Source organism: Protomyctophum bolini (genome assembly GCF_963924005.1).
Source record: "Protomyctophum bolini genome assembly, chromosome: 15".
In the NCBI taxonomy this organism is placed as follows: domain Eukaryota; kingdom Metazoa; phylum Chordata; class Actinopteri; order Myctophiformes; family Myctophidae; genus Protomyctophum; species Protomyctophum bolini.
The window spans coordinates 15,383,122-15,406,602 of NC_137876.1; the positions used below are offsets into that span (position 1 = coordinate 15,383,122).

At 40.7% G+C, this 23,481-nt stretch overlaps 4 protein-coding genes across 7 annotated transcripts in view; 1 reads left to right on the top strand and 3 right to left on the bottom strand.

Annotated features, from left to right (window-relative positions):
• The window catches only part of scaf8 (SR-related CTD-associated factor 8), a 53,515-nt gene extending 45,933 nt beyond the window's left edge, over positions 1 to 7,582 (bottom strand). For both annotated transcript variants that reach the window (XM_080784852.1, XM_080784851.1), the window contains exon 1: positions 7,443 to 7,582. In XM_080784852.1, the coding sequence (XP_080640978.1) occupies positions 7,443 to 7,472 (30 nt within the window). In that variant the 5' untranslated portion in view covers positions 7,473 to 7,582. The remainder of the gene's footprint in view (positions 1 to 7,442) is intronic.
• Positions 7,583 to 9,128: 1,546 nt separating this feature from the next.
• Positions 9,129 to 9,587, bottom strand: LOC308329736 (dynein axonemal assembly factor 6-like; the record flags this gene model as incomplete). Its single annotated transcript, XM_080784234.1, has 1 exon — positions 9,129 to 9,587. The coding sequence occupies one exon, from the start codon at positions 9,585 to 9,587 to the stop codon at positions 9,129 to 9,131; it is 459 nt and encodes a 152-aa protein (XP_080640360.1).
• A 3,583-nt stretch (positions 9,588 to 13,170) lies between these two features.
• Positions 13,171 to 13,815, top strand: LOC308329737 (ER lumen protein-retaining receptor 2-like; the record flags this gene model as incomplete). The annotated part of the gene is made up of 1 exon (XM_080784235.1): positions 13,171 to 13,815. The coding sequence occupies one exon, from the start codon at positions 13,171 to 13,173 to the stop codon at positions 13,813 to 13,815; it is 645 nt and encodes a 214-aa protein (XP_080640361.1).
• A 1,819-nt stretch (positions 13,816 to 15,634) lies between these two features.
• The window catches only part of LOC308329422 (connector enhancer of kinase suppressor of ras 3-like), a 48,128-nt gene continuing 40,281 nt past the window's right edge, over positions 15,635 to 23,481 (bottom strand). The window contains exons 17-24 of one of the 3 annotated variants that reach the window (XM_080783712.1): positions 23,354 to 23,427; positions 22,804 to 22,875; positions 22,127 to 22,191; positions 20,602 to 20,717; positions 19,454 to 19,844; positions 18,146 to 18,336; positions 17,370 to 17,412; positions 17,119 to 17,251 (exon numbers count right to left, since the gene is read on the bottom strand). In XM_080783712.1, coding sequence (XP_080639838.1) covers positions 17,247 to 17,251; positions 17,370 to 17,412; positions 18,146 to 18,336; positions 19,454 to 19,844; positions 20,602 to 20,717; positions 22,127 to 22,191; positions 22,804 to 22,875; positions 23,354 to 23,427 — 957 coding nt within the window. In that variant the 3' untranslated portion in view covers positions 17,119 to 17,246. Of the gene's footprint in view, positions 17,252 to 17,369; positions 17,413 to 18,145; positions 18,337 to 19,453; positions 19,845 to 20,601; positions 20,718 to 22,126; positions 22,192 to 22,803; positions 22,876 to 23,353; positions 23,428 to 23,481 lie in introns of all 3 variants that reach the window. The other 2 variants (XM_080783711.1, XM_080783710.1) reach the window with 2 other exon arrangements.

Here is a 23,481-nt window from a genome sequence, read left to right on the forward strand (position 1 = left end):
AAATTAAATAAATGACTGAGTTTGATTACAGAGAAAGGCTTGCCCAATATCCTCGCCTCACCTCGGTAATATCAAGACAAATCAGCATTTCTCTTTCTATGCCGTTTCATCATCAACACGTTGTATTGTCACGAATATGACGTGTGGATCTCTTACAAAACAGCTTTAACAGGGTGTTAAAGCTGGTTAACAGGGTGTTAAAGCTGGTTAACTGGGTGTAAACAACTTGTTTAGCAGATCTACAAGCTCGTAGCACAGCTCCGAGTGCCGCGCTACAGGCTTGTAGATCTGATATTTTTGAAATATTATTATTTCAGAGTGAACGTTTGTAACTCAAATCTTTGCTTCTGGGGAGGTCCCTGGAAGAACATATTATCAGATGGGGGTCGGCGGCCAAATACAGATAATTGTGGGAGCTTTTGACATGAAAAAGGTTGAGCACCACTGACATAGAAACAGAGGTTTTTCAGAAAACTGTTATGATTTAGAAGACATTCTTTATGGTTTAGTCAACTTGGTCAAGTGGCAGAGTTGGAAAAACTTTCTTTCAAACTTCTTAACAAAGTAGACTATTTGTTGAAATGGGATAAGTGGGCACTGTCTAAATGTAAAATGAGCAGACTATTATATGAACTGTACTTGAATTTCCATTGCCTTATTATTATTATTATTATCTTTCGTTTTATGTATTATTTTTATTGTTCACTTTTGCATTCTGTTTTTCCTTTTTTCCTGCTTTAATTAGTGTGGTTGCCCAACAGGGCAACCAGACTCTTGTAATTGTAACACTTTATTATTGTGGGCTCGCTACAGCGAGCACACACTAGTTATTGCCAGCCTATATTTATTCTTTATTTATTCCGCCGCTTTTTTTTGGCACCCTACTACTTCCACATACTTTATGCTAGAAATTTAGTTCAAACTTCAAACTGTTCAGCTCTTTGCAGTGATGGGTGCTTGTATTTTTATTTTTACAAAGTTTTATACTTTTTATACTTTTTAACTTTTTAACTTTTTTTTAACATCCTTTATAATGAGAGTCGATGGAAGAAAGGTCCCATTTTTCACAGTTAACTCTTTTGAGCTCTTATTACTCCGTCATACTTTCACTTTGAAACTTCATTCAAACTTTATAATGTTCATCTATCTTTGAACTTTCATTGGTGAAAAAGTTGTTTTGAAAAAGTTTATACTTTTTAAAATATTTAACTTTATTCATAGTTTTTCCCTCCCATTGACAATGTATGGGATTTATCTCTAAATCAAGCTCACTTTTGCAGCCTCATTACTCTGGCATACTTTGTCGTAGAAACGTGATTTAAACTTTAGAACGCTCACACGACTCTGGACTCTGGACGGTTCAAACCGTATTCGAATACGTTAAACGGTTTTTCCGAAATCGCAGTTCAATCGCAGGCCGTTTCGCATAATTAGTGCCATTTTAGAGTGCGGAGCTTCTTTGACTAGAGTGTGGAGACTGAAATTCTTTCCTTGAAAATTTACCAAACAAATTGTCGTCCCGGCCAAAGTATTCATTTTACACGCATGTTCTTTTGTCATTTTGTAGCCACACATGTCCTCTTTCACACAATGTGACCACCAAAGCACAGAGACATACAGAATGTGAACTACGGCCTTTTAAGTGACACAAAAACAGTCAATCTGCTCATTGACCTCCATTGTATAATTCTTACGAGGAAATTATCGCGCTGACAATTCTTAACTCGCTCTTATAACCACATTTTCAATCGTACCAACACCACAATCGCACATGGTGTACCTCAATATCTCAGGCCACTCACAGCGAAAAAAATATTTGCATTCGACTTTTACTTTTTGCGATAGAGCAATTTGTTCGGGGCATAGTTTCCTCCATCCAGGACCATTGAAATCTCCCAGTCATAGTGCTGGCAAGTAGTAGAACTCTTTTTACTTCCACAGCTGAGACATATAAGGGCTTAATTACAGGGCTTGACATTAAAGTTACAAGATCTCAATGAGTTGCTCTGCGATACCTTGTGAGCTTGTAGGTCTGCTATTTGTGCAATTAGGCAAGACACATGCAAGTGCACGCACGCACGCACACACACACCCTGTCTTCGCACGCACGCACGCACGCACACACACACCCTGTCTTCCTATTGGCTGGCCTTTACACAGCTCTCGCAAGCGCACGCACGCACACACACACACACACACACCCTGTCTTCGCACGCACCCTATCTTCCTATTGGCTGGCCTTTACACAGCTCTCGCAAGAGCATGCACGCACACACACACCCTGTCTTCCTATTGGCTGGCCTTTACACAGCTCTCGCAAGCGCACGCACGCACGCACGTACGCACGCACGCACGCACACACGCACGCAAAAAAATGAAAACTTTTTTTTTTTTTTTTTGATTTAAAAAAAAAAAAAAAAAAAATTGAAAGAAATTGAAAAAATTGAAAAAAAAATGAAAAAAATAGAAAAAAATTGAAATAAATTGAAAAAAATGAAAACTTAAAAAAAATGACTTATTAAGAAAAAACTTCAACTTTTTTTTTTTTTTTTACTTAAGAAAAAACTTAAACTTTTTTTTTTTTTTTTTTACTTAAAAAGAATAAACTTGAATTTTTTTAATAGTTTTTTTTTTTTTTTACTTTAAAGAAAAACTTTTAAAAACACTTCTACAACTTCCACATACTTTATTCCGCTTTATGCAGTTATTTATGCTTAAACTATAGTTTTTCCAAATGTTCATACTTTTTAAAACATTTTCTACTTTTGTTTACAATATGCTACAGTCCCGAAATTTTGATTATGGATTTAGACCACCAATGGGAACACTATTACTCCGGTCCCCGAGTTTCAAACTTGACACGGCAAAAACTTTATACATTGCAATTTATGCGAGCCCACGCAGTTTCTACAGGAACTGCCTTTCTAGTTCCACTTATTATTATTTTTCTTCCACTAGTCTTTATTTTGACGCACTACAACTCCCTCAGTTTTGACTGTACGCACTTGAGCCATATGTCAAATTGACCGGAAAAATCGGGAATCGTGTGCGTGTACTTTGCTAAGAGAAATGTTGTATAGTTTAATTGATATGAATTTATTAGTGAATTAAATTATCCCATTGACTTCAATGGAAAAATGCTAAAAATCACATTCAAGTATTTTTCCCTCTGAGACTGTAAGCACTATAGTTACAAAACTTTCAGGGATATTTCCTAATTATCACTAAAATTAATTAAAAATATTTTTTTTTAGGTCGGCCTCATGGTGGCGCTATAACAGCCCACTTTACCTTTTGGCTCATAACTCTTGAACCGTATGTCGTAAAATCTAAATTATTTTTCCCCTGGATTCCTTGGGTCATGACGCATCTCCCCATATAGGCCACGCCCATGTCCGCCATGATGGATTTTCCGCCATTTTGAATTTTGTCCAAAACACACTTTTTGCTTTTCCTCCTACAGATTTTGTCCAAATCTCACAAAAATCTGTACACGTGATCTCTGGACCCATCCGATTAAAACAGATTTGCAGATTTTCGGTAGTGCGTATCGTTCGGCCGTAATCGTCTTCCGAAGTCAGTAGGAGGGGCCTATATCACGAAAAATGCCATAAATCACGAACGGAATGTCCAATCCATCCAAAATTTGAATCACATGTCCGGGGTGGTTCGTTCAACCGAGTTCCAAAAGCAATTCCATTTTCATCTATAGGGGGCGCCGCAAACGCGATAAATGTAACCGTTTGTCGGAAAACCAGAATTTCGGGGGTTAAATCCCCTCCGAATTACTTACACACGATCTAAGGTGTGACTTGAAACTGTAACAGGCTGCCAATATCAGTGGGAGGGGTATATATATGTAAGCCACTGCGGCAACCACACTCTGCAATTTTTTAAAATTGCGACCTCTCCGAGGTTGTCTAGTTAATTGTCTGTTTCTGCACTGTTGCGGAAAAAAAATCTGTACCCTGGCCTGTGATTGAAAAATAATTAAAAAATAATAATCATAAAACAAAGACGACATTCTTTTTAGAATCATCCTCAGGTCTAAATGGGTTAAAAGGTATAGTATGTAGCGTTGCCCTGCGTTTACTTTAACCCATTTTGAGTGGGAACCCCTTTTGGTGGTTACATAAATTATGTTATAATTTAGCTATTGAAAAATAGCAGATCTATAAGCTCATAGCGCGCCACTCGTAGGTCTGCTATTTGTTTTTAATCGTGAAAATATTTATTTCAGAATACTGGATTTAGAAGATTTTATTTTTATTTTTAGGTAAGGCCCAAATGGGTTAACCCTCTATACTTGATAAAACGGTCCTGTAATAGAGCACATTTGTGTATGCTCTTATTTCACTCTACACAAATCGATCGCCAAAAACAGCCGACCTACAAACAGTGAAAACACACAAATACAGTGAGAGGACAATGTGTTTCTGCAGGTAAGTGTCACACTACTCCAGTGGTTGATATTAGCTGCTAGCATGGAGAGAAATTAATTGTAAAACTCTGTTTTGTCGTGTAAACACAGAGCACAGTTACATACTATTAACATTATATAACATTACATTAGCCCATTTAGACCTGACACCAGATTCTACAAAATGTCTTCGAAATCATGACAGTTTTCTTGAAAAACCCATGTTTCTGTCAGTCGTTCTCAAACATTTTCATGTCAAGGACCTTCAAAAATATATGTAATTGGCCGCTGACCCCCATCTGAAAATGTGTTGTTCCAGGGACCCCTCAGAAGCAAAGATTTGAGTTAAAAACGTTCGCTCTGAAAGAATATATATTTAAAGATTTGCACCACATTTTCAAGATTTTTCAAAAATATCAGATCTACAAGCTGAAGCTCGTAGTGTGGCACTTGGTGCCGCACTATGAGCTTGTAGATCTGATATTTTTCAATTGCTAAAGTCTAACAATGCTTAAAACACTAAAAGGGGTCGTTCCCGTCCTAAATGTCTGAGAATCTGAATCAGAGTTAAATTAACGCTGAGGTTCTTGCTGTGTATTGGATACTGTGTTGGAAAGTAAAGTAGAACTACTGTACAGGTTGTTGTTGTTTTTTACTTTACTGGAGTATTTCCAATTTCCAATACTTGTACTTCTACTCCACTAAATCTCAGAGGCAAATAGTTACTGGTTACTTTGTATTATTATTACAAAACATGCATTAATGGGAAATTGTCCATAATAAATAGTAAATACTTTTACAGTATGTCACGAGGAAAACTTGAGAACAGTAGTTTCCATTACGACGGATTGAAAAACCCTCCACACTTGAGGGTTAGGGTTAGATGATGCTAGGGTTTAAGTGGTAAAAAGTGATATTGAAAAATTCCAAATATTATCAATGGACCCTTATGGGTCTGTAACTCTAACGGGTCTATTTGGTTCCTTTTGTACACTCCCATCCCAGAGATAGAAATGCCATTGAATGGGGGGTCCATAGACTAATGCATGTCAAACTGGGGGTCCTTGAAATGAAAGTCTATTCTCTGCTAGAGCCGTAAAAATCTTCTCTTATGGGGGTCCCTGGCATATATTTTCAAATGGGGGCTAATTAGTGTCTACGAGCTAATTAGTGTCAATTTGGGGGTCCTTCACATGAAAAAGTTTGGGAACCACTGATGTACTGTTCATCTGCACCAGACAGTGGACTAATATATCCAGTCTCCTTTATGATGTGACATTGACCCGTTCTGAGCAATTGTGTGTTATATTAAATAATACAAATACAATTTTTGTTTTTGCCTGATTCAACCACTTATAGGATCATCATGTCTATACTCTCAATGCAGACTATGATGGTGTGTGACGTGTGTGTGTGTGTGTGTGTGTGTGGGGGGGGGGGGGGGGTGCATTTTGCGGTTAGCAGTTGCTAGCTAGCTAGCCAAGTCAGCTAAATCAGCCCAACAACAACGCATATGTAATACATGCATAATAATAATAGTATCAACAATATATATATGTTTTTTTTCTATTAGATCAGTACTAGGAATGGATGCTCATTTATATTATATATTATATTGCAATTCCTCCAGGAATAGCAATTAGCCAACTAGCTAAATATTATCATCAACATTCAACCAATGCTGTTCTCTAGCATTCACCTTTAGCCAGTCAGCTAACTAAATGTGGATGGTTGCTGGGTAAAAGTCAACACTGAGTAAACGGTGAAGATATTAACTGCTTCTCATCTAGACGTTTAGCCCACATATATATGCCCTATTTTATGCTTTAATAGGCTATTATTCTACTAAGCTACAAACCAACAAAGCGTTGCGATGCAACGCCTTTGTGGACTTGCAGATCTACCGTTTTCGAAAACACTTGTTCGTGGGGGAAGAAATAGAAATCACATTGAAAGATGTTGGCCTATAATAAATATATGGACAACACGGGGCCGCCCTAGCGTGCATGTGGTTTCTAACGGTTTGATCGTCCATTCAGGCACTGAAAGGCATAGTTCATTTTAACGACCACCGGTTAACTGCGGCCTGCCTGCCCATAGCTCCATTACAAAGACACCAAGGACACATCCATGGCGTCACAACGGAGCGCCGCCGTCGTCGGGGCTGGATGGATAAAGTACTGGGATATATATATATATATATTTTTTTACTTAAAAGTAGAAATAGAAACACTCTGTTACAAGTAAATGTCCCATTTCACAAGTTACCCGATGTCTAAAATGTATCAACATCTTGGAAATGAGCAGATCTACAAGTTCACAACGGTTCGCATATTAGCCTAATTTAATACATTTATACTATTCTGGCATAAAATGTCAGAATCCATTTAAAAAAAATCTAAATCTTAGGCTATAGTCGCTACTTTCCAATAGCTAAAGTTAAGTAATAACAAAATTAATCTAAGTAACTAAACTGACATTAAACTGACAGTAGTAAAAGTACAACATATTTCCCTGATATGTCAGAGTAAAAGTACAGTAAATTGTAAATACTCCAGTGAAGTACATTTCAAAATATCTTAAAATTTGTACTCAAGTACAGACAGTACTTGAGTAAATAAATAATTTCCGCCACTGCGCTTTGTAAATAACGCAGTGGTCACTCACGACTGACTGACTGCATCGCGAATATAATAAGTCGACACCCTCGCATTTTAAATTGTGTCATTTTTTCTGGTGCAGCCTCACTTTTAAATACAATGTCTATAATGTAAAATATCTATAAAGTATCGCCCGAACACAAACAATATAAATGGCCTAAAAGGAAAGCAGTCAGCAGTGTGTCGGTTGTTTGTGACGTCACTGTCGTGTCTTTCTCCTCTCTCCGTCCGCTCTGTTCTGTGTTAGCTTCATGCTAATGCTAACGGCAGCGCAGAAAGCCCAACTCGAGCCAACCAACACACAAACCCTCCGTTCCCTCTCTTCGGCTTTCAAAAACATTTCATTGCGTTTCCCAACAAACCTCGATGTTAAACGATTTGACGGCCTCCATGGTGGCGGTTGTTTCAGCTCGCAGTTTGCCGCCGAGGGGAGTTATTTACATGGATAAATCTCTCCCCGAAAGGAGGAGGAAACATGCATGAGATGGAGACTGACTCACTCAGTGGCCAAATATGGCGCACCTCATTCTCACACTACGTAACTAACCCCTATGGTCGGTGCACACTGCACACGGAGAGCAGCAGCGCCGCCCGGTGTCCAACGTCGGGAATTACAGGGAACCAGTGTCATAGAGCCATCTAATAGAAGAGTTACGATATTGAGGGGGCAGAAACCGAGCGCTGTTCATGCAGCCTGAAAGGGGACAAGCTGTTGTTGGAAATACATTGTTTTCAACGAGGGCGGCACAAATAAGAGCAATTTTAGGCACGTGTGCAACATGACAACTGTTTTAAAGTATTGTACAGTGACAACTAAAGTCTCTTTAATGTTTATGTTGTACTATTACTACAAAACAATTTAAAATAAAAGGTTGTAAGATCATTAAAGCTGGGCTGTTGCCTGGGTTCAATGCATTTCTGCCTACTTCCGGTCCAGGACCGGTCTTCGTAACTCATGGAACTAGCCCTTCTTGATTAAATTGTACAGACACCAGCGCCCTCCGGTGTGCACACCACCGCATTGCATCGACCTCACTACATGTGAAGTAGTCTCTCAAGACAGACTGTTGCCTCGCGTCAAGGAACAACAGCGGAGGCGCTGTTTTCCCGAATATTTGACGATGGGATTCTCAGATTGCATGTGAAGTGATTCTGAGTTCTGGGTGGGACCAAATTAGTCCCTTACAACATTGGTTTTCAACCAGTGGTCCTTGAATGGGTTCCATGTGGTCCCCAACCAGCTAAATGGAGAGTTGGAAACCAAATGGGCCCTTTAGATCTTTAACTCTTGAGAGTGTAAAATCAAAATAAATAATGGGCCTTGAAATGAAAATGGTTGAAAACCACTGCCTTAGGCTATAACAGTGGTTCTCAACCTTTTTAGGTTGTGACCCCCAAAATAATCATATTTGAACTTGGGATAGACTACTCAGCAACACCTCAACTAGCAAGACTTGGTTGGCACCAGCAGCATAAAATGTGGTTTTAATATAAAGGTTTAAAAAAAGTATAGAAAACATGAACAAAAATCAGGTAACGATATCTTAGTTTACAGATGATCACCTCTTTTAGAGCCATGCCATAAAAAAAACATGTAAAACATCACACTTTTGTGAAGTGAGGGGTGCTCTTATCATCATCATACATCATCATCAGCCAATCAAATCATCACATTCCGTGGTACAAACACACAAAGCTGTGCATAGGAGGGTCTAGCGCCCCTGAAAAGATGGCTTCTATGATACATTGTTTGTCTCTGTCCTCCGCATTTTCAGTCACTTGACATTTTGTTTCCGACATCGATCCGATGGACCGGTTTTGTTTTATTTAACCAGTAAAAACACATTGAGACTGCGTCTCTTTTACAAGTGGGAACTGGCCAAGAGGAAGCTAGGAAATAAAATTACACTTCAATACAACATCGTAAATGTCCAAACTGGACAGGCTATGATTCAAGTGACTAAACAGCTGACCCCTTCGGCGCCTATACTGTAGCTGTACAAAAGGAAATGTAAAATGTAATGTAATAATGTAATAAACCAATGAAGTTACTTAAAAATCTGGGTATGGTTTATGAACAGGGTGACTTCCAACTCCTCCTTTTCACTGTAGAACTGGGCCTTTCCCTCTTGGCTGTGGACTGCTTGGGGAAGATGGAGGCCTAGTCTGTACTTTGGAGTCCGCAGGTCAAGAAACATTTCTCTCACGTCCAAGGCCACGTCTGTCGCGTTGGTGTCTGGGAGTTTGACCCTGACCAGCATGGCCTCGCAGCACATGGAGGACGGGTCCTTGCCGCTCATGCCCAGGAACACGTCCTGCGTCCCCACGCTCTGCTTCAGGATGATCTCGTAGTCGGGTTGAGGTCGCAGGTCAGCGAGGTCGTCATAACGGGGGCCCTCCGCCACCTCCTCCTCACTCCAGATATTTGTAGTCTTCTTCTTACAAACTGTCGTCACGGCCTCTTCTTTCCTAGTTGTGGTTGGAGGTCCTATGTGTCCGGGGCCCATGTGCGCGGAGGGGGCCACACTTTGATGATGATCATCATCATCATCATCATCCTCTCGATGAGACAGTAAGGCAGAGAGTGCATGTAGATTTTTTGACGTCCCAAGACGTCCCAGAGCTGAGAGTGCCTGTAGGTTTTTTGACGTTCCACGACGTTCCATTTTGTAATGGCTTATTTTGATCTACAGTAGAAACGCAGTCAAGTAAAGGACAAAAATTTGAAGTCCTGCAAGTTATGATAGTCATGTTCATTTGAAGTTGTATAGCTGGTGCAATGTCTCCATCTGATGATGCAATGGGGCAGCGTGACGACCGTATATAGGACACCTGGCTTGCCATGACGTATGTGATGACGCAATGACGCCCCAACTCTACCAGTAACCAGTCACTTGGTGTGTGTGTGTGTGTGTGTGTGTGTGTGTGTGTGTGCGCGTACCACGGAATGTGATGATTTGATTGATTGATGTATGATGATAAGAGCGCCTCTCACTTCACACAAGTGTAACCTTTTTCTATGGCGTGGCTCTGTGTGTCTGTTTGTCCAGGGTTATTGGTATGGTATTAATAACTTTACTTTTATAATGTAGGCCTTAAAGTCAAAGAGGCTGTGATCATGCCTAAATGTGGAGTCACACATCATAGAATATAGATACATCTGACTGACATTTTTGGAATGCAAAAGGTATTTCACTTTATTGACAGTTGTGGCTGCATATGATGTAGAATTGTAGATGTTGGGGTTGTCAAGGCAGTCTTGTCAACTATGATCCTAAGAACATTGTAATCCCTAAACAAAACAATACAATATTTGAATAACATCCCATATCCAATGCAGTCCAACAGACATTTAATTTCACAAATTAATGTTATGGCCGTTATTTGGAATAAATTCTGAATGATTACTATACATATTTGTTGATTTACATGCACTTGATTCTAATTTCATCTTTGAAGCTACTCAGCATCATATTAAAGTACCTCTCCACTATGGCAATTCATAGTTACATTTTACATCTGTTGTTAACTGTTAGAGAAGGAACTGATATTCTACCATGCAGGAGTGGGTTTGAGCCGGCCATCCTGGTGACATTCTCCTGTAAACAAACATAATCAAGAAAGGGCATACCAATGCAAAATGTCTAAATCCCTATACTTTATTTCACATACACTGGACTGGAATATTTATTCTTGTTTGAATATAATTGTCTTAAATATACTGTTCATAGATCCAAAACATATTCTAGTAGGCCTAAAAAAGACTACTTGCAGCAGCTGAAATACAAAGCCTTAACCACTCCATCGCCCTTGTGACAGTTAATCAGGGCTCCCACGTTCCCAAGTTGTCTCATAATAGACAAAGGCTGGACCCTCACCAATTTCCTTACCAGTAAAACAGAATAACAGATCCACAGATGATGCCATAGCGCAACACTTGACTCCACATCACCCTTACCCATCTGAAGAAGACAAACTTTTATGTGAGAATGCTATTTATGAACTACAGCTCATCGACACTGACATTCTTGCACAGTGTATTATATTCCTGACAGTAGGCCTACTGTAACACAGGGTGAGGTTATTGTACAGATAAAACTGTTGAGACTAACGATATCAGTGTATTAGGTTGATGTTGTAACAACACTGTGATTGTATGTATTTGCATATAGGGCGGCAGACACTGTAATGACTCTGTGCTTGTGTTTCTGCATAGTGCAGGCTACTGTAAATGGTATATACTGTACCTGTATACTGACACCAACATACTATTGGTCATTTATTGATGCCGTTTTTGTGATGTTATTCCTTCTTTGACCCCTAGTTTCTTGTGATGTTATTCCTTCGTTGACCCCTAGTTTCTTTTTGATCGGTAATCTGTAGCCTGTATGTTAACTGCTGTGCTGCCTCTGCGATTGAATGTCTTCTGCATCAATAAGGGCCAATAAATGGCTAATCTTGCAAATAACCACCACAACGGATCAGCATCACATTTCCAGTGCATGATGCTGCTAGCAGACCAAGGAAATGGAACAACCTCAGTTTTTATCAAATATGAGGATGGCAGGGCGGTGGATTATGAATTGACAAATTCTGGAAAATAGTTACACAAAAAACACATACCGGTATGTATCCACATTAAAAAAATATATACATTTATTTCATTGGCCTACTGGCAACATGCGCAAAACATCTGGTGATAATCGGTGGGTTTGCGAGATCAGCCACGATGACGGAACACAGACCCTCTTCTAGATGCCTTCTAAGATCGCTGTAAAATCTATTGAAAAAAGGACAAATTGTTTGACTCAGCCGTGGGTGGATTGACGAAAACCTCCATTTTCATGAAATCCACTTCACATTTCCTTTTAGGTTTCTCAATCATCTCTTCCTTTTGGCATAGGTTATTAGTCTATTCCAGGTGTAATCCAGTTGTCCCTGGCCCAGATTCATCTTCTTCCGAAGCTCTGAAATCACATTTATCTTGTCATTACATTCTTTGAACCAGAGCGACCTCTGCTCCTGCATCCTTTCCTTCTCAGTCCACATGATCGTCAGTGTCTGTTCTATTTCATTCATTTCGTGTCTGAACCGCCTGTATTTCTCCAGAAGCTCCTGGTTGGGGAGAATGTCTTCGAGCTCAAACTCGATCATCCTCAGATTCTCATCCGTATTCTTGTCATGCATCGCTTTCCTCGTCTGGTCATCGTCAGAGAGGAACCTTTCAGCCATGGCCCGAATTTGGCCAATCAGTACCATTCTCTCCTCTTCGTTCTTCTCGAGCCCCGGCAGGAACTGGTTGATCTTCTGGAGAGCTTTGAAGGTGGTGTTAAAGTCTGTTTCAGCCACAAGAAGTTCCTGTGCCAACGAGTCTCTGGACTGCTTGTAAAGGTAACCTGCCACAAATGAAACAGTTGCAACAGCAGCAGCACCAAAACAGTACATCATCTTAAACTATGACCATAATGTGCAAATGACACAGTTATAGTTTGGCGACCTTAGGACACCTCACTCGTATGATGTATGGTGTTGTATTATGACGTATGTGCCACAATAACGCTCTGCTCTAGCAGTAGGCTAACCGCCATCGTCACAATAACACACCGTCTGCGGTTCAGTTACAGTAATCAAAGTGTCTAAACCAGTTAAGTAGGGCTGACCCTGCATTCATGGTGTTAACGTGTCTTATTGTGTTTTTTTGTCTTAAATAAAAAACATTTGAGAACAGAAAAAAGTAGGGCTGACCCTCAGCACAGGATCTATGCCCCTCAGGGATGTGTGCTGAGCCCTCTCCTGTATGCATAGCCAAGCACAGCTTCAACATCAATCCACTGGATGATCCAGGGCTAAATCCCTTGTACGCACTTCCAGTAGGCCAAGAAAGTAAATCGCTGAATATTTGTCCCATATTATTTTCATGTGAACAGTCTCAGAGTCAGAACTCAGATTCACGGTTTTGCTGTCCCCACATATTTTGGCAAGATTATCATGATATCAGCGCAATGACGTCACCTGTCCGCCGGGAAGCCTTAAAACATCGACACCTTTTCCATTCACAGCCGTGCGTTCATATCCTTCTGCTTTGCGACGATGAACGTGTTCAGGTTGACAGCGGACCTCTCTCATCTGGCTGCCATCATCATCCTGCTGTTCAAAATATGGACGAGCAGGTCATGTGCGGGTATATCGGGAAGAAGCCAGATCCTGTTTGCTCTGGTGTTCACCACTCGCTACCTGGACCTCTTCACCACCTTCATCTCCCTGTACAACTCAACCATGAAGATAATTTACATCGTCTGTTCCTACGCTACGGTCTACCTGATCTACACGACGTTCAAGGCCACATATGACGGAAACTACGACTGCTTCAGAGTTGAGTTCCTCGTTGGTCCCGTGGGAGTCCTTGCCGTTCTCTTCGCCAACGGCAACCTCTTCTATCTGCCCGAGGTCCTGTGGACTTTCTCCATCTACCTGGAATCTGTGGCGATCCTGCCCCAACTCTTCATGATCACAAAGTCAGGCGAGGCCGAGACCATAACGAGCCACTACCTGTTCTGCCTCGGTCTCTATAGAGCCCTCTATGTCGTCAATTGGATCTGGCGTTACTATTCTGAGGGCTTCTACGAAATGAACGCCCTCGTGGCCGGCGTGATCCAGACAATCCTCTACTGTGACTTCTTCTACCTTTACGTTACCAAAGTTTTGAAAGGCAAGAAGCTGGAGATTCCGATATGAGAACACTGAGGAAGATGTTAGGTGGAGCTCCCGAGCAAGTGTCTAAAGGTTCATTTGGATGTTAAAAGTCCATGGAAAGATGATACCATTTTGGAAACAGCCACATAACCTGACAAAGAGTACTTTTAGAGGAAAGATGAACCAGACACCCCATGTTAAAATGATGGAGGCTGGACCAAGTGATAAAACTCAATTAAAAATGGCAACACGGATGAAAATGTCCCTCTCACCTATATTCAGTTGTCTTCAGCTGGATTGAAACGAGCAGTTGACTAATACAGTAGACTCCTTTCTGCCATCAAGTTGTTATACCACCCTGGAGAATAGAATAGAATCCTAGGGAGAAACTAGATGATCTTGATGACATTTGCTTCTGTCACAACAACTTGTGTGTGGTGGGAATATCCGAGGGCTGTGAGGGATGATCTGCACATTAGTTCATGTCAAAACTGCTGTTACCTGTAGTCATGACCCCCCCCCCCACACACACACACACAGACCCCACCCCTTCCCATGATAATGTGGTATCTTTGCTTCCAGGAGAAAGAACACCCGTTCTTTTTAGATCTGGTGAAGAAACAAGGACGACCGTCTTATCAAGGGAAAAATATTTTCATCTTCCCAGATATGAGTGCATGGGTCTCCCATGATGGCATTGAGCACAAGACACTTTTACACACACCGGTTTGTATATATAAAATAAAAACATCACACCTGTGTGAAGTGAGGGGCGCTCTCATCATCATACATCATCATCATGCATCATCTCATACTGGACAATCAGAATGCCTGTTGCCACAAATCTATGTCATATTTGGCGGACATTTGACCTAATTTCTCCTGTGTGGGGACAAGATGACTTAAAAATTCCCTTCATTGTCAATGGTATTTAATGTTTGTGTTGCGGACATTTGATTTAATTTCTCCTTTCATTGTCGATGGCAAATATGAGACGTGCGGGGACGAGATGATAAAGTTTCCCTTCATTGTCAATGGCATTTACTATTTGTGTTGTGGACATTTTGTAGGGACAAAAGCTGAGGGGCCTTCAAAAAACATATCAAATGCTTTTATACTAACATGTGAATATGACTTCTGTGTTGTATACTTAAAAATGCATGCATATACAAATTAAAACATTTATAAAATAAATTAAAATAAATGGACTGCATTTATATAGTGCTTTTCTCCAAAGTGCTTTACATTACAATGAAGAGCACCTTGAACTGCGCCCAAGATGTTCTCTTCCTCTTTGAGAAACCACACGTTGAGAAAATAATATATTATTATATATTTGATGATTTGGACGTGAGAGAGAGAACTTCAGACTGAGTGCATGGGTTGCACATGTGTGTTGATGAATGTTGATATACCATCAATGAATGGACGGGAACAATCTGAGAGGCAGAGGAGGTGGGGGTTTTTTTTACCCCGATTTTTTGTTTGGGTGAGCAGCAGGATGATCCAGATCATCAGCAGGTAGGTCCTGATTGTGGTGCTTTCACCCTGGTGTCCACTGTCCAGATATGCCAATGGTTCAACGTTCAACCAGTGATTTAAATTGTTAATGTCTGCCATCCAACATAAAGAGTTTCTTTCCCCCCTCTGCGTGGTCGTGTAAGGTCTAGAACCAAAAACAATAGGCCTACGGAAGAGTGGGAACCTACGTTATTGTGAGGGGCTATTTTTCCCCGAATGTAAAAATGAAATAAAATGCTATAGAACGTACGTTCTTTTATATTCTTTTTTGTTTTTGAACTAAAAAGATAATCACTTGCTTTAATATAAAATGTAGATAAAACATACCATACCAGCCTAATCTGAGTCAAAACATTTATTGTATTAGCAATAGACCTGTGGTAATTCACTATGGACATTCCAAATGGGAAATATGACATACCTCCATAAATATACCATACAGCATCATAAACAAAATGCTTCCAGACAAAGCTAAGAAACCAAGACGAAAGCCAGCGGTAGTGCATAGCACCAATATACGACAAAAAAACTGCTAAAAACATTGTTCACCAACAATCAAATAATGCATACTGTACTGTATACTGTACTGTCAAAAGGAGCGTTTTCAGCCATGCATTTCTTTTCACCCCGACAACGCTTCAACGTTCCAAATCTTAAAAGTGGACTGAAGCATAAAAATCCACTGAATAGCTGTACAATACAATACAATACAATACAATACAATAAAAACAATAACCATAAAATGTGTAAATTTTTATCATACATAGTCTAAAGTAATACTAAATCAGTCACTTCACAGTTGACTGTGACCACCTAATAAAAAAGACTCGCGTGACTTCTTCATACAGATACGTCCATCTGATAGGTAGCACTTCTCCACTCACGTCATTGACCATGTGACCAGCGCAGCGCACGTGCGTATGCTATGCGCATGCTTGTGTGTATAGTGCATACGTGTGCACGGCATAAGAAAAGTGTACAGCCTTTTTTTGTCCAGAAGATTCATACGCAGTCCAGTGGTCCAGACAAGGTTGGTACTCATTAGAGCCCGACCGATATGGATGTTTGACCTTTTTTTACTCCGGTATCGTCCCAAGTTTATGCCACTTTGCCATATTTTTGATATGCTTTCAAAATAAATTTAAATCTACTAATGTGCTTATTGAATCTGCTGTTTTGAATTATTTTTGAATCAGTAGTTAAATAAAGTTCTGTTCATGTTTAATTTGAATATATCACAAATCTATCAATAATTTGTTCATTTTAAATATATAACCATAGACATTTAAAATGTTTAAATAAATTAAAAGTAAAAAGTAATACAAAAACGACAGTCCCCTCATACATAAGAAGGGACAATATCAGTCACCATAACCAGTTAATATGGCTAACGTGGAGTTTGAAATTGAATGGGCTTAAATACAGTAGGAGAGGTGGTGTGTCTGATCACATAAATATCAAATATCTACTTAAAAACTGTCTGGTGTGTCACAGACACGCAAGTCTGAGTAGATGTGAAAATTATCCCATGAAGTATAAACGTTGTGCCCTGGCACAAAACCCTTTCAGTTGGGGGTTCCGCGGCATGAAACAGTTTGATAACTAACCGCGGCCTTATTGTGTCTTATCGGGTTAATCAAATCTTCTGTTTCTTTTAAACTGATTTGAATACTTAGCACTTCTGACCGTCTGGGAATCTCCAAACTCAGGACAGGGCATCGGTCGGGCTCTGTAGTCCTTATAAACTGGTCTCCACCACAGGGGCAACCATGGCTGCTGATGCTGTGGTGGTGGCTGACACTGCTGGCAGCTCCTCTGCTGCCTCCTGCTGACCATGTTTGAGACAGATCTCCTGGTGCAGGGGCGAGTTGGCCTCCTTCCACTCCCTGAACCTGTCCGAGTTTAGCTCTGGATCCGACAGCACCTGATCCAGGGCCTGCAGGTCCGCCTCTTTAGACTGGCAGACAGACGACGAGAGAGAAGAGAAGGAGCAAAGAAGACTTATGAGGATAATATGGTAAAGACAAATACTACAGAATCCACAACGTGTTTCTTTTTTTTTATCCTTTATTTACCCAGGGTAGTAGCTGAGCACAAGTGCTCATTTTCAGCAACGCCCTGCACATAGAAACACACACACAGACACACATTAAAACCTGGGAGCTGACCAGTACAACCACAGCTCCAGGGGGGAGCAGTTGGGGGTTCAGTGCCTTGCTCAAGGGCACTTCAGCGGTGTTGGGTGAGCGATGACAATCACTTTACCACCCAGATGTTTCCTGCCCGTCCGGGGAATCGAACCGCCAACCTTTCGGCAACAAGGGCGCTCCTCTAACCCTTAGGCCACCGCTGCCCCTCAACTTCTACTGCAAGAGTAGGATATTTCAAGTGGGCCCCAAGTAATTGGCAAAATACTTTATTGATAACATAACATTGTTATTATACTAGTAAATACAATGTCATGGTATTTTTCTTTAAAACCTTGTAATACAGACGAATAGTTTTAAAGTAGACTATACGTTAGTTCAACCCAAGTCGGAAACAAAATACATTGAATGATCATTAAAGTAAACACATAGCCTACCTATTTGACCACTTAACATGGCACCCGAATGGACATTAACGCAAGATCAAACAATCTCTTGCACTCTTTTAAATAAATGTATGTCCATTGTCTCCCCTCTCCCAATAGACACCACCAAACGTAATGTTTTATTCATTAAAACAAGTCCGGCATTGTACCTTTAAACTACACAGAGTCAGACAGGATAATATAATGGGATAATATGACATTACTACAGCTTGAACAGTTGATTCAGGTGATTTAGTGACAAAAAAGGAAATGCTTTACCTTTAGCGTGCTATTGAGGGTCCTGATGAGGTGCAGCTTGTCATTGATGGTGTGGTTTTTGCATCGTTTTATGAAGGAGGCTCTGAAGTCTCGTTTGGTGGAGGGTTTGCGGTCTCCTATGGGCGAAAGGCTGGCCTGCTTTAGATGGATGTACAACCTCTCCATTTCGTCTGAGCAGCTGTCACCGTCTACTGGAACAAAATGGTTGCAGGTATTCATGTAAATTCACTGTATATTAAAGTCCATCACCAGCCATGTTTTAAGCCATCAATATCTGAGGCTGATTCTACAAATGGCTTCTAAATCAGTGATTCTCAAACTCTTATGCAAAGGACCCCCAGAATGATTCTTTGATTGATTCTACTGTATTTGGCAACGGACTTGCTTAGTTTGCCTCGTGAACTCCAGTGTCTCCTTCCCTGCCTCTGATTGCAAGTCTCAGGTCCATCGCCAAGAAGGAAGGGGACTAGGGTTATCACCCCGTAGGATGCCTGCAAGAACCTCAAACTCTTTAGTCTTTCCAGCGTGGATCTGAACCTTGGTTTGAGTCTGACTACAGCTTGCCGGATGCTATCATCTGCACCATCATCTTAAAGTGGTTTCAGTTGTTTTTTTGTTTAATCACTTCCAATTTCACTTATTTATGCTGTATACTGTATTGTGTTCTCTCTCCTGATTGGATTAAATGGATATCCTGGCTACCCAAATATATTTTCTGCTTACTTAAGAGACCCCCGTTACTGAATAAACATGCTCCAGCAACGATAGAGTTATTCAACACTTATTTTAAGCAAAAACATCACCCCCTTAAAAGCCACCTATGTCACACTAAGTGTTGGTCAATCCAGACACAAACTGTTACACAAGAATGCAAAAACAGGAAGCATGCCCTGCCCTGGTGCCTTGATGAAAGTGGAAATGGCACCATATAAAACGCAGCTTGGTTCCCTTGAATACAAACAGAAATTCACAATTGACCCTCATTCATTAGTCTAAGATTTCTCTTGCTCTAAAACAGCCTCCGTGTGTCTGATAATGAAACATTTTTGAAAATGTTTGAATACATTTGATTAATGACGTGCCCAAAATAGAGATGCCAACAATGTTATGAATTTGATTTGAAATTAAATGTTTTAATAGAATGTATTTTTCAACTTGCCCTGATGGTCGAAACATTGAAAACCTTTTGTAAACATGATTAAAGTACATTCCTCCGTTTTTTCCCCTCAGATCTTTCCTCTTCTTCAGATTCTGTATGCTAAGCTGATGAATTGAATACAATTGAGGACCACAAAAAGTCAGCCTTACCCTCATTGCCGGTGTCCTCCACGTGCGTCTGTCCCTGGGCGGCCGGGGACTGTTCCCTGACCACGGGCCCCGAGGACGAGGGGTCCTGGGGAGCGGCGGGGGTCTCCTGTAACAGCGCCTGGGTCTCGTCCTCTTCCTCTGGCGGGGGCCGATGGTGATGATGATGTTGATGATGCGTGTGAACCTGCGCCGACACACACACCACCGTTGTCGCCGCCTCACCGCCACCGGCGGCGGGCGGCGCGTGCGACACCAGGTCCAACCAGGACTGCCGGTGCTTGGCGAGCGAGGAGGCGGAGCTCTGTGATGTCATCGTGCTGACGGGCGAGGACAGCGAGCCGTTGGCCTCGCTGGGCAGCGGGGAGGTGTACGGCGGAGGAAGACCGTCCTCCTGAGACAAAGAGGACATGCATTTCATGGATTAAATGCAAATAAAATCTCATGATAAAAAAACGTTTGTATGGCCAAGTCCTAATGTGCTATTTGACACTATAGACAACTCTGTGCAGGCTTCCCTGCGCACAATCATAGCTGTGGTGTCACATTAGTGCAGGTAGACACCGCAGCATTGATTACATACAGCTGGCTACATCTATAGCTCTGTTTTCTAAACAATGAACACAATTATGTAAAATTATGTTTTAGTAATATTGTTCCTGCTGTTCTACATAGCCTACTGCCAACCAGGTGAATAAACCACAGACTGAGGCTTCAAACATTGCTTTTAAAATCTAAACTAATCTAAATGTAAACTTCTTAAAATAATAACCGGAAATAGCCTATCTACAAGCCTATTTTCGCTGTGCTAAATGCTTCCGCAGGAGACATGCCGACTTCTATGGAATCCAAATTAATTAAATCAGTTCAGACTGAGAACAATAATCCATTCAGTCATAAATGTATTTTTGGTTTAATCAATTTCCCTTCCTTTCTTGTCTTCCAATGTACTTGTTATGGCACACATTTCTGCGTTGATTAAAATCCCTACGCTCTGGTGGGCAGGTACTTTGACACAAACATTTGTGTAAGAGGAATTTTAGCTTCAGATAAATGATGGTGACTAGAACTCTCACTGTTTCTGTGGTTAACTGGTTTGGTTCTCCTTCTCGTCCACGCCCCCGCCCCCCTATCCCAGTGCTCCCACTGACCTGCTGGCCACCGTCAGCTAACACAGACACGCCGTGTATGGTCTGTTCATAGTATGGTGGTGGGGGCGCATCAGTGGTCTCAGCATCCTCATGGTCACTGGCTTCACTGTAACACTCTAAACACACGCACACAAACTCACATTAGATATACAACATATAATCGATCAGAACATTTGTCTTTTGACTCACTTGTCTGTCTATCTGACACACACACTCGCACGCACGCATGCACGCACCCAACTGGAAAAAAATCCCTGGAAAGGACTGTAACTAACCAGCTCATGGTTCGTAGTACTGATGGTTCATTAGAACAGGGCTTCTCAACGTTTTTGGCTGTGGACCCAGGGAAATGCTTTGGCCATGTCCAAAAAAAAGCTTAAGAACCCCTGCGTTAGAACAGTGGTTCTCAAAACAATTTCATGTCAGGGGCCCCAGATTAGGATCTATTGGGCTGTGGATCCGCAATCGAAAGGATTTTGTGACGGGGACTGACGAATTTGTCAACATTACAGGCAGCATATTGTGGGTTTAAGTTTTCCTGTTCCTCATTTTGCTGAATATAGCCTAATCTTTCTCCCTCTGCTTCTCCTCAAAGGAACTTTCTGTTTTGCTGTGCATTCTGTAACGTGTTTTCCACTGGAGGGTGCCGTTTGCTGACCTATGGGTCATCTATGGTTTCGATGATTCTCGTGATCGCATGTGCGGAAGTAGAAAACACCACTACAATGCAATCCAATGCATGTAATGCACGCAGAGCCTCTCAATCACAGCCTATATCATTCAAGCGGAATGACGCGTAAGGACCATGATTATTTTCCGATTCTAGGACATCCGTGCTTGTCATAAACTGCATCATAAACCTTCTGATTACCAGATTGGGTGAATCTCTTCCCACTAAGCTAGTCGCCCGTAAAGGATTAGCAACTTTTTCACCCTATACAACAGACACCCTGACTTCATACTGAATTTATATTTATTTATTTATTTTTATTTATTTGACAGGGACAACACTCATTAATCAACATGTCAGTTTTCACATCAATGTAAATGGGCCAGAGTTAGCCAAAGGTAAATTTCATCTGTAGTCCCTGGGCAGGCTCTTAAAAAGTAAATGATAAAAGAAAGACAGAGTGTATAGGGCGCCTGCACACAACACCATGCGTTGATGCCATGTGTGCATATGTGCAGGCACCCATCACTACGTCCATACAAAACACAGTACAACAGATAAAAGAAAGACAAAGTGTGGGGCGCCTGCACTCAACAGCACCAATATAGAGATATTCCTTCATTGGGTTTATTTTGGGTCAAGCCTTGGAGCCAGGTCATAACAGTAGGGATGCAACAGTTAATGGAACTAATAGATTTGATTATTTATGTTTTAATATTTTTGTGCAACACCGTTGTACGCATAAAATAAAAATAAAAGTATTTAGTTGATTGTTTAAAAATAATCTATAAATATTTTTGTTGTTAGTAAAAAAAACACACACACGACAAGATAATCAAAAATAACAGTACTTACCAGTAACAGCGTTCCTGTCTGAAGACTCATACTGGATGGAGGCCAGTCCAAGCTTATTCAACCAACTACAACCAAACAGAAATATTCAATTTCAATATTCAAATTCATTCATCATCATCACAGAATTATGACTGAGTGATGGTTCATCATTTTGCTAGTTTTCTAGAACCCATTAAAAACGGGAAAGCATCTGTCATTTTAACGTCATACTGTATGAGTAGCAAAAGCAGCAGATTGATAAGCTCAAAACACATTGCTTCGCAAATAATTTCAACCTTATAGATCTTATCTATAAGATAAGAGCTTATAGATTTTTTTTTTAATACTGTTTTTATTAGGCATTTTTGTATGACAATTTCAGATTAGACAATGATAATAAGTAATTCAGTTAAATAAAAATGAAAAAAATAACAGGCAATGTAAATGTTCCACATACAGTATAATAAAAAGACATAAGTGTGATAAACATGAAAAAACAAAAAACAGTTAAACAATTACAAGTGTGAACAGACAAAGATCTGCTACTTTTGTTGCATTTGTGTGACGCTGTAGTGTATGATCAAGTAGAGCGTTAATTTATGAAAAAAAGCTAAAATGTTAAAATATGGAGATAAGAGGTTTCTGCCCGACAGCAACGATATAAGCAACATGCGTGTTGGTGTCCTGCTGTGACTTACGTGTTCATGTCCTCCAGGCTCTCGGCTGCAAAGTAGAACATCATGACCTGCGGGTGGCAGGCTTTGATCGCACTGCAGGAGGAGGACAAGCAAAGGGTTAAAACCAGTGTTGCCACACACAAAAATAAGCGCTCTACAAGCTCACAACATGTTGCAACTCGACCTGTTGTGAGCTTGCTGATCTGCAATTTTCACTCAACGTTCGCACCCCCTCCAGAACAGGTACTGTAGGGTTGCGCCACGGTAGAGAGACCACAGCTGACAGTTGGACAGGTTGAATGTTCACAGCACAGGAAGTTACAAAAGTCTGAGCAAATATGTCCTGTCACTGTGTCTTTGTATTTGATTTGGTAAAAGATATGTACCAGTAAAATAACAATATAACTTAAACACAGGATAGAGACTGCCTGACACACAGAGGCAGCTCATTCCAAACAGAACGGCGGTTCCAAATAAAAATGATTAATTTCCAATAAAAAAAAGTCGTTACCGGTATTTATGTAATGATGGATAATTCACTACTTAAGAATAGTAGTGAAAGAGAGCTTACTATTTCTTCTTGCACTCGATGGCCCGGTCGATCATGAAGTCAGTGAGGTTGATGAAGCCCTCTGCTTTCTCCGACTGAAACACACAGATTGAACAACATGTCAGCTCTAAAGATGTTCTTAAACGACT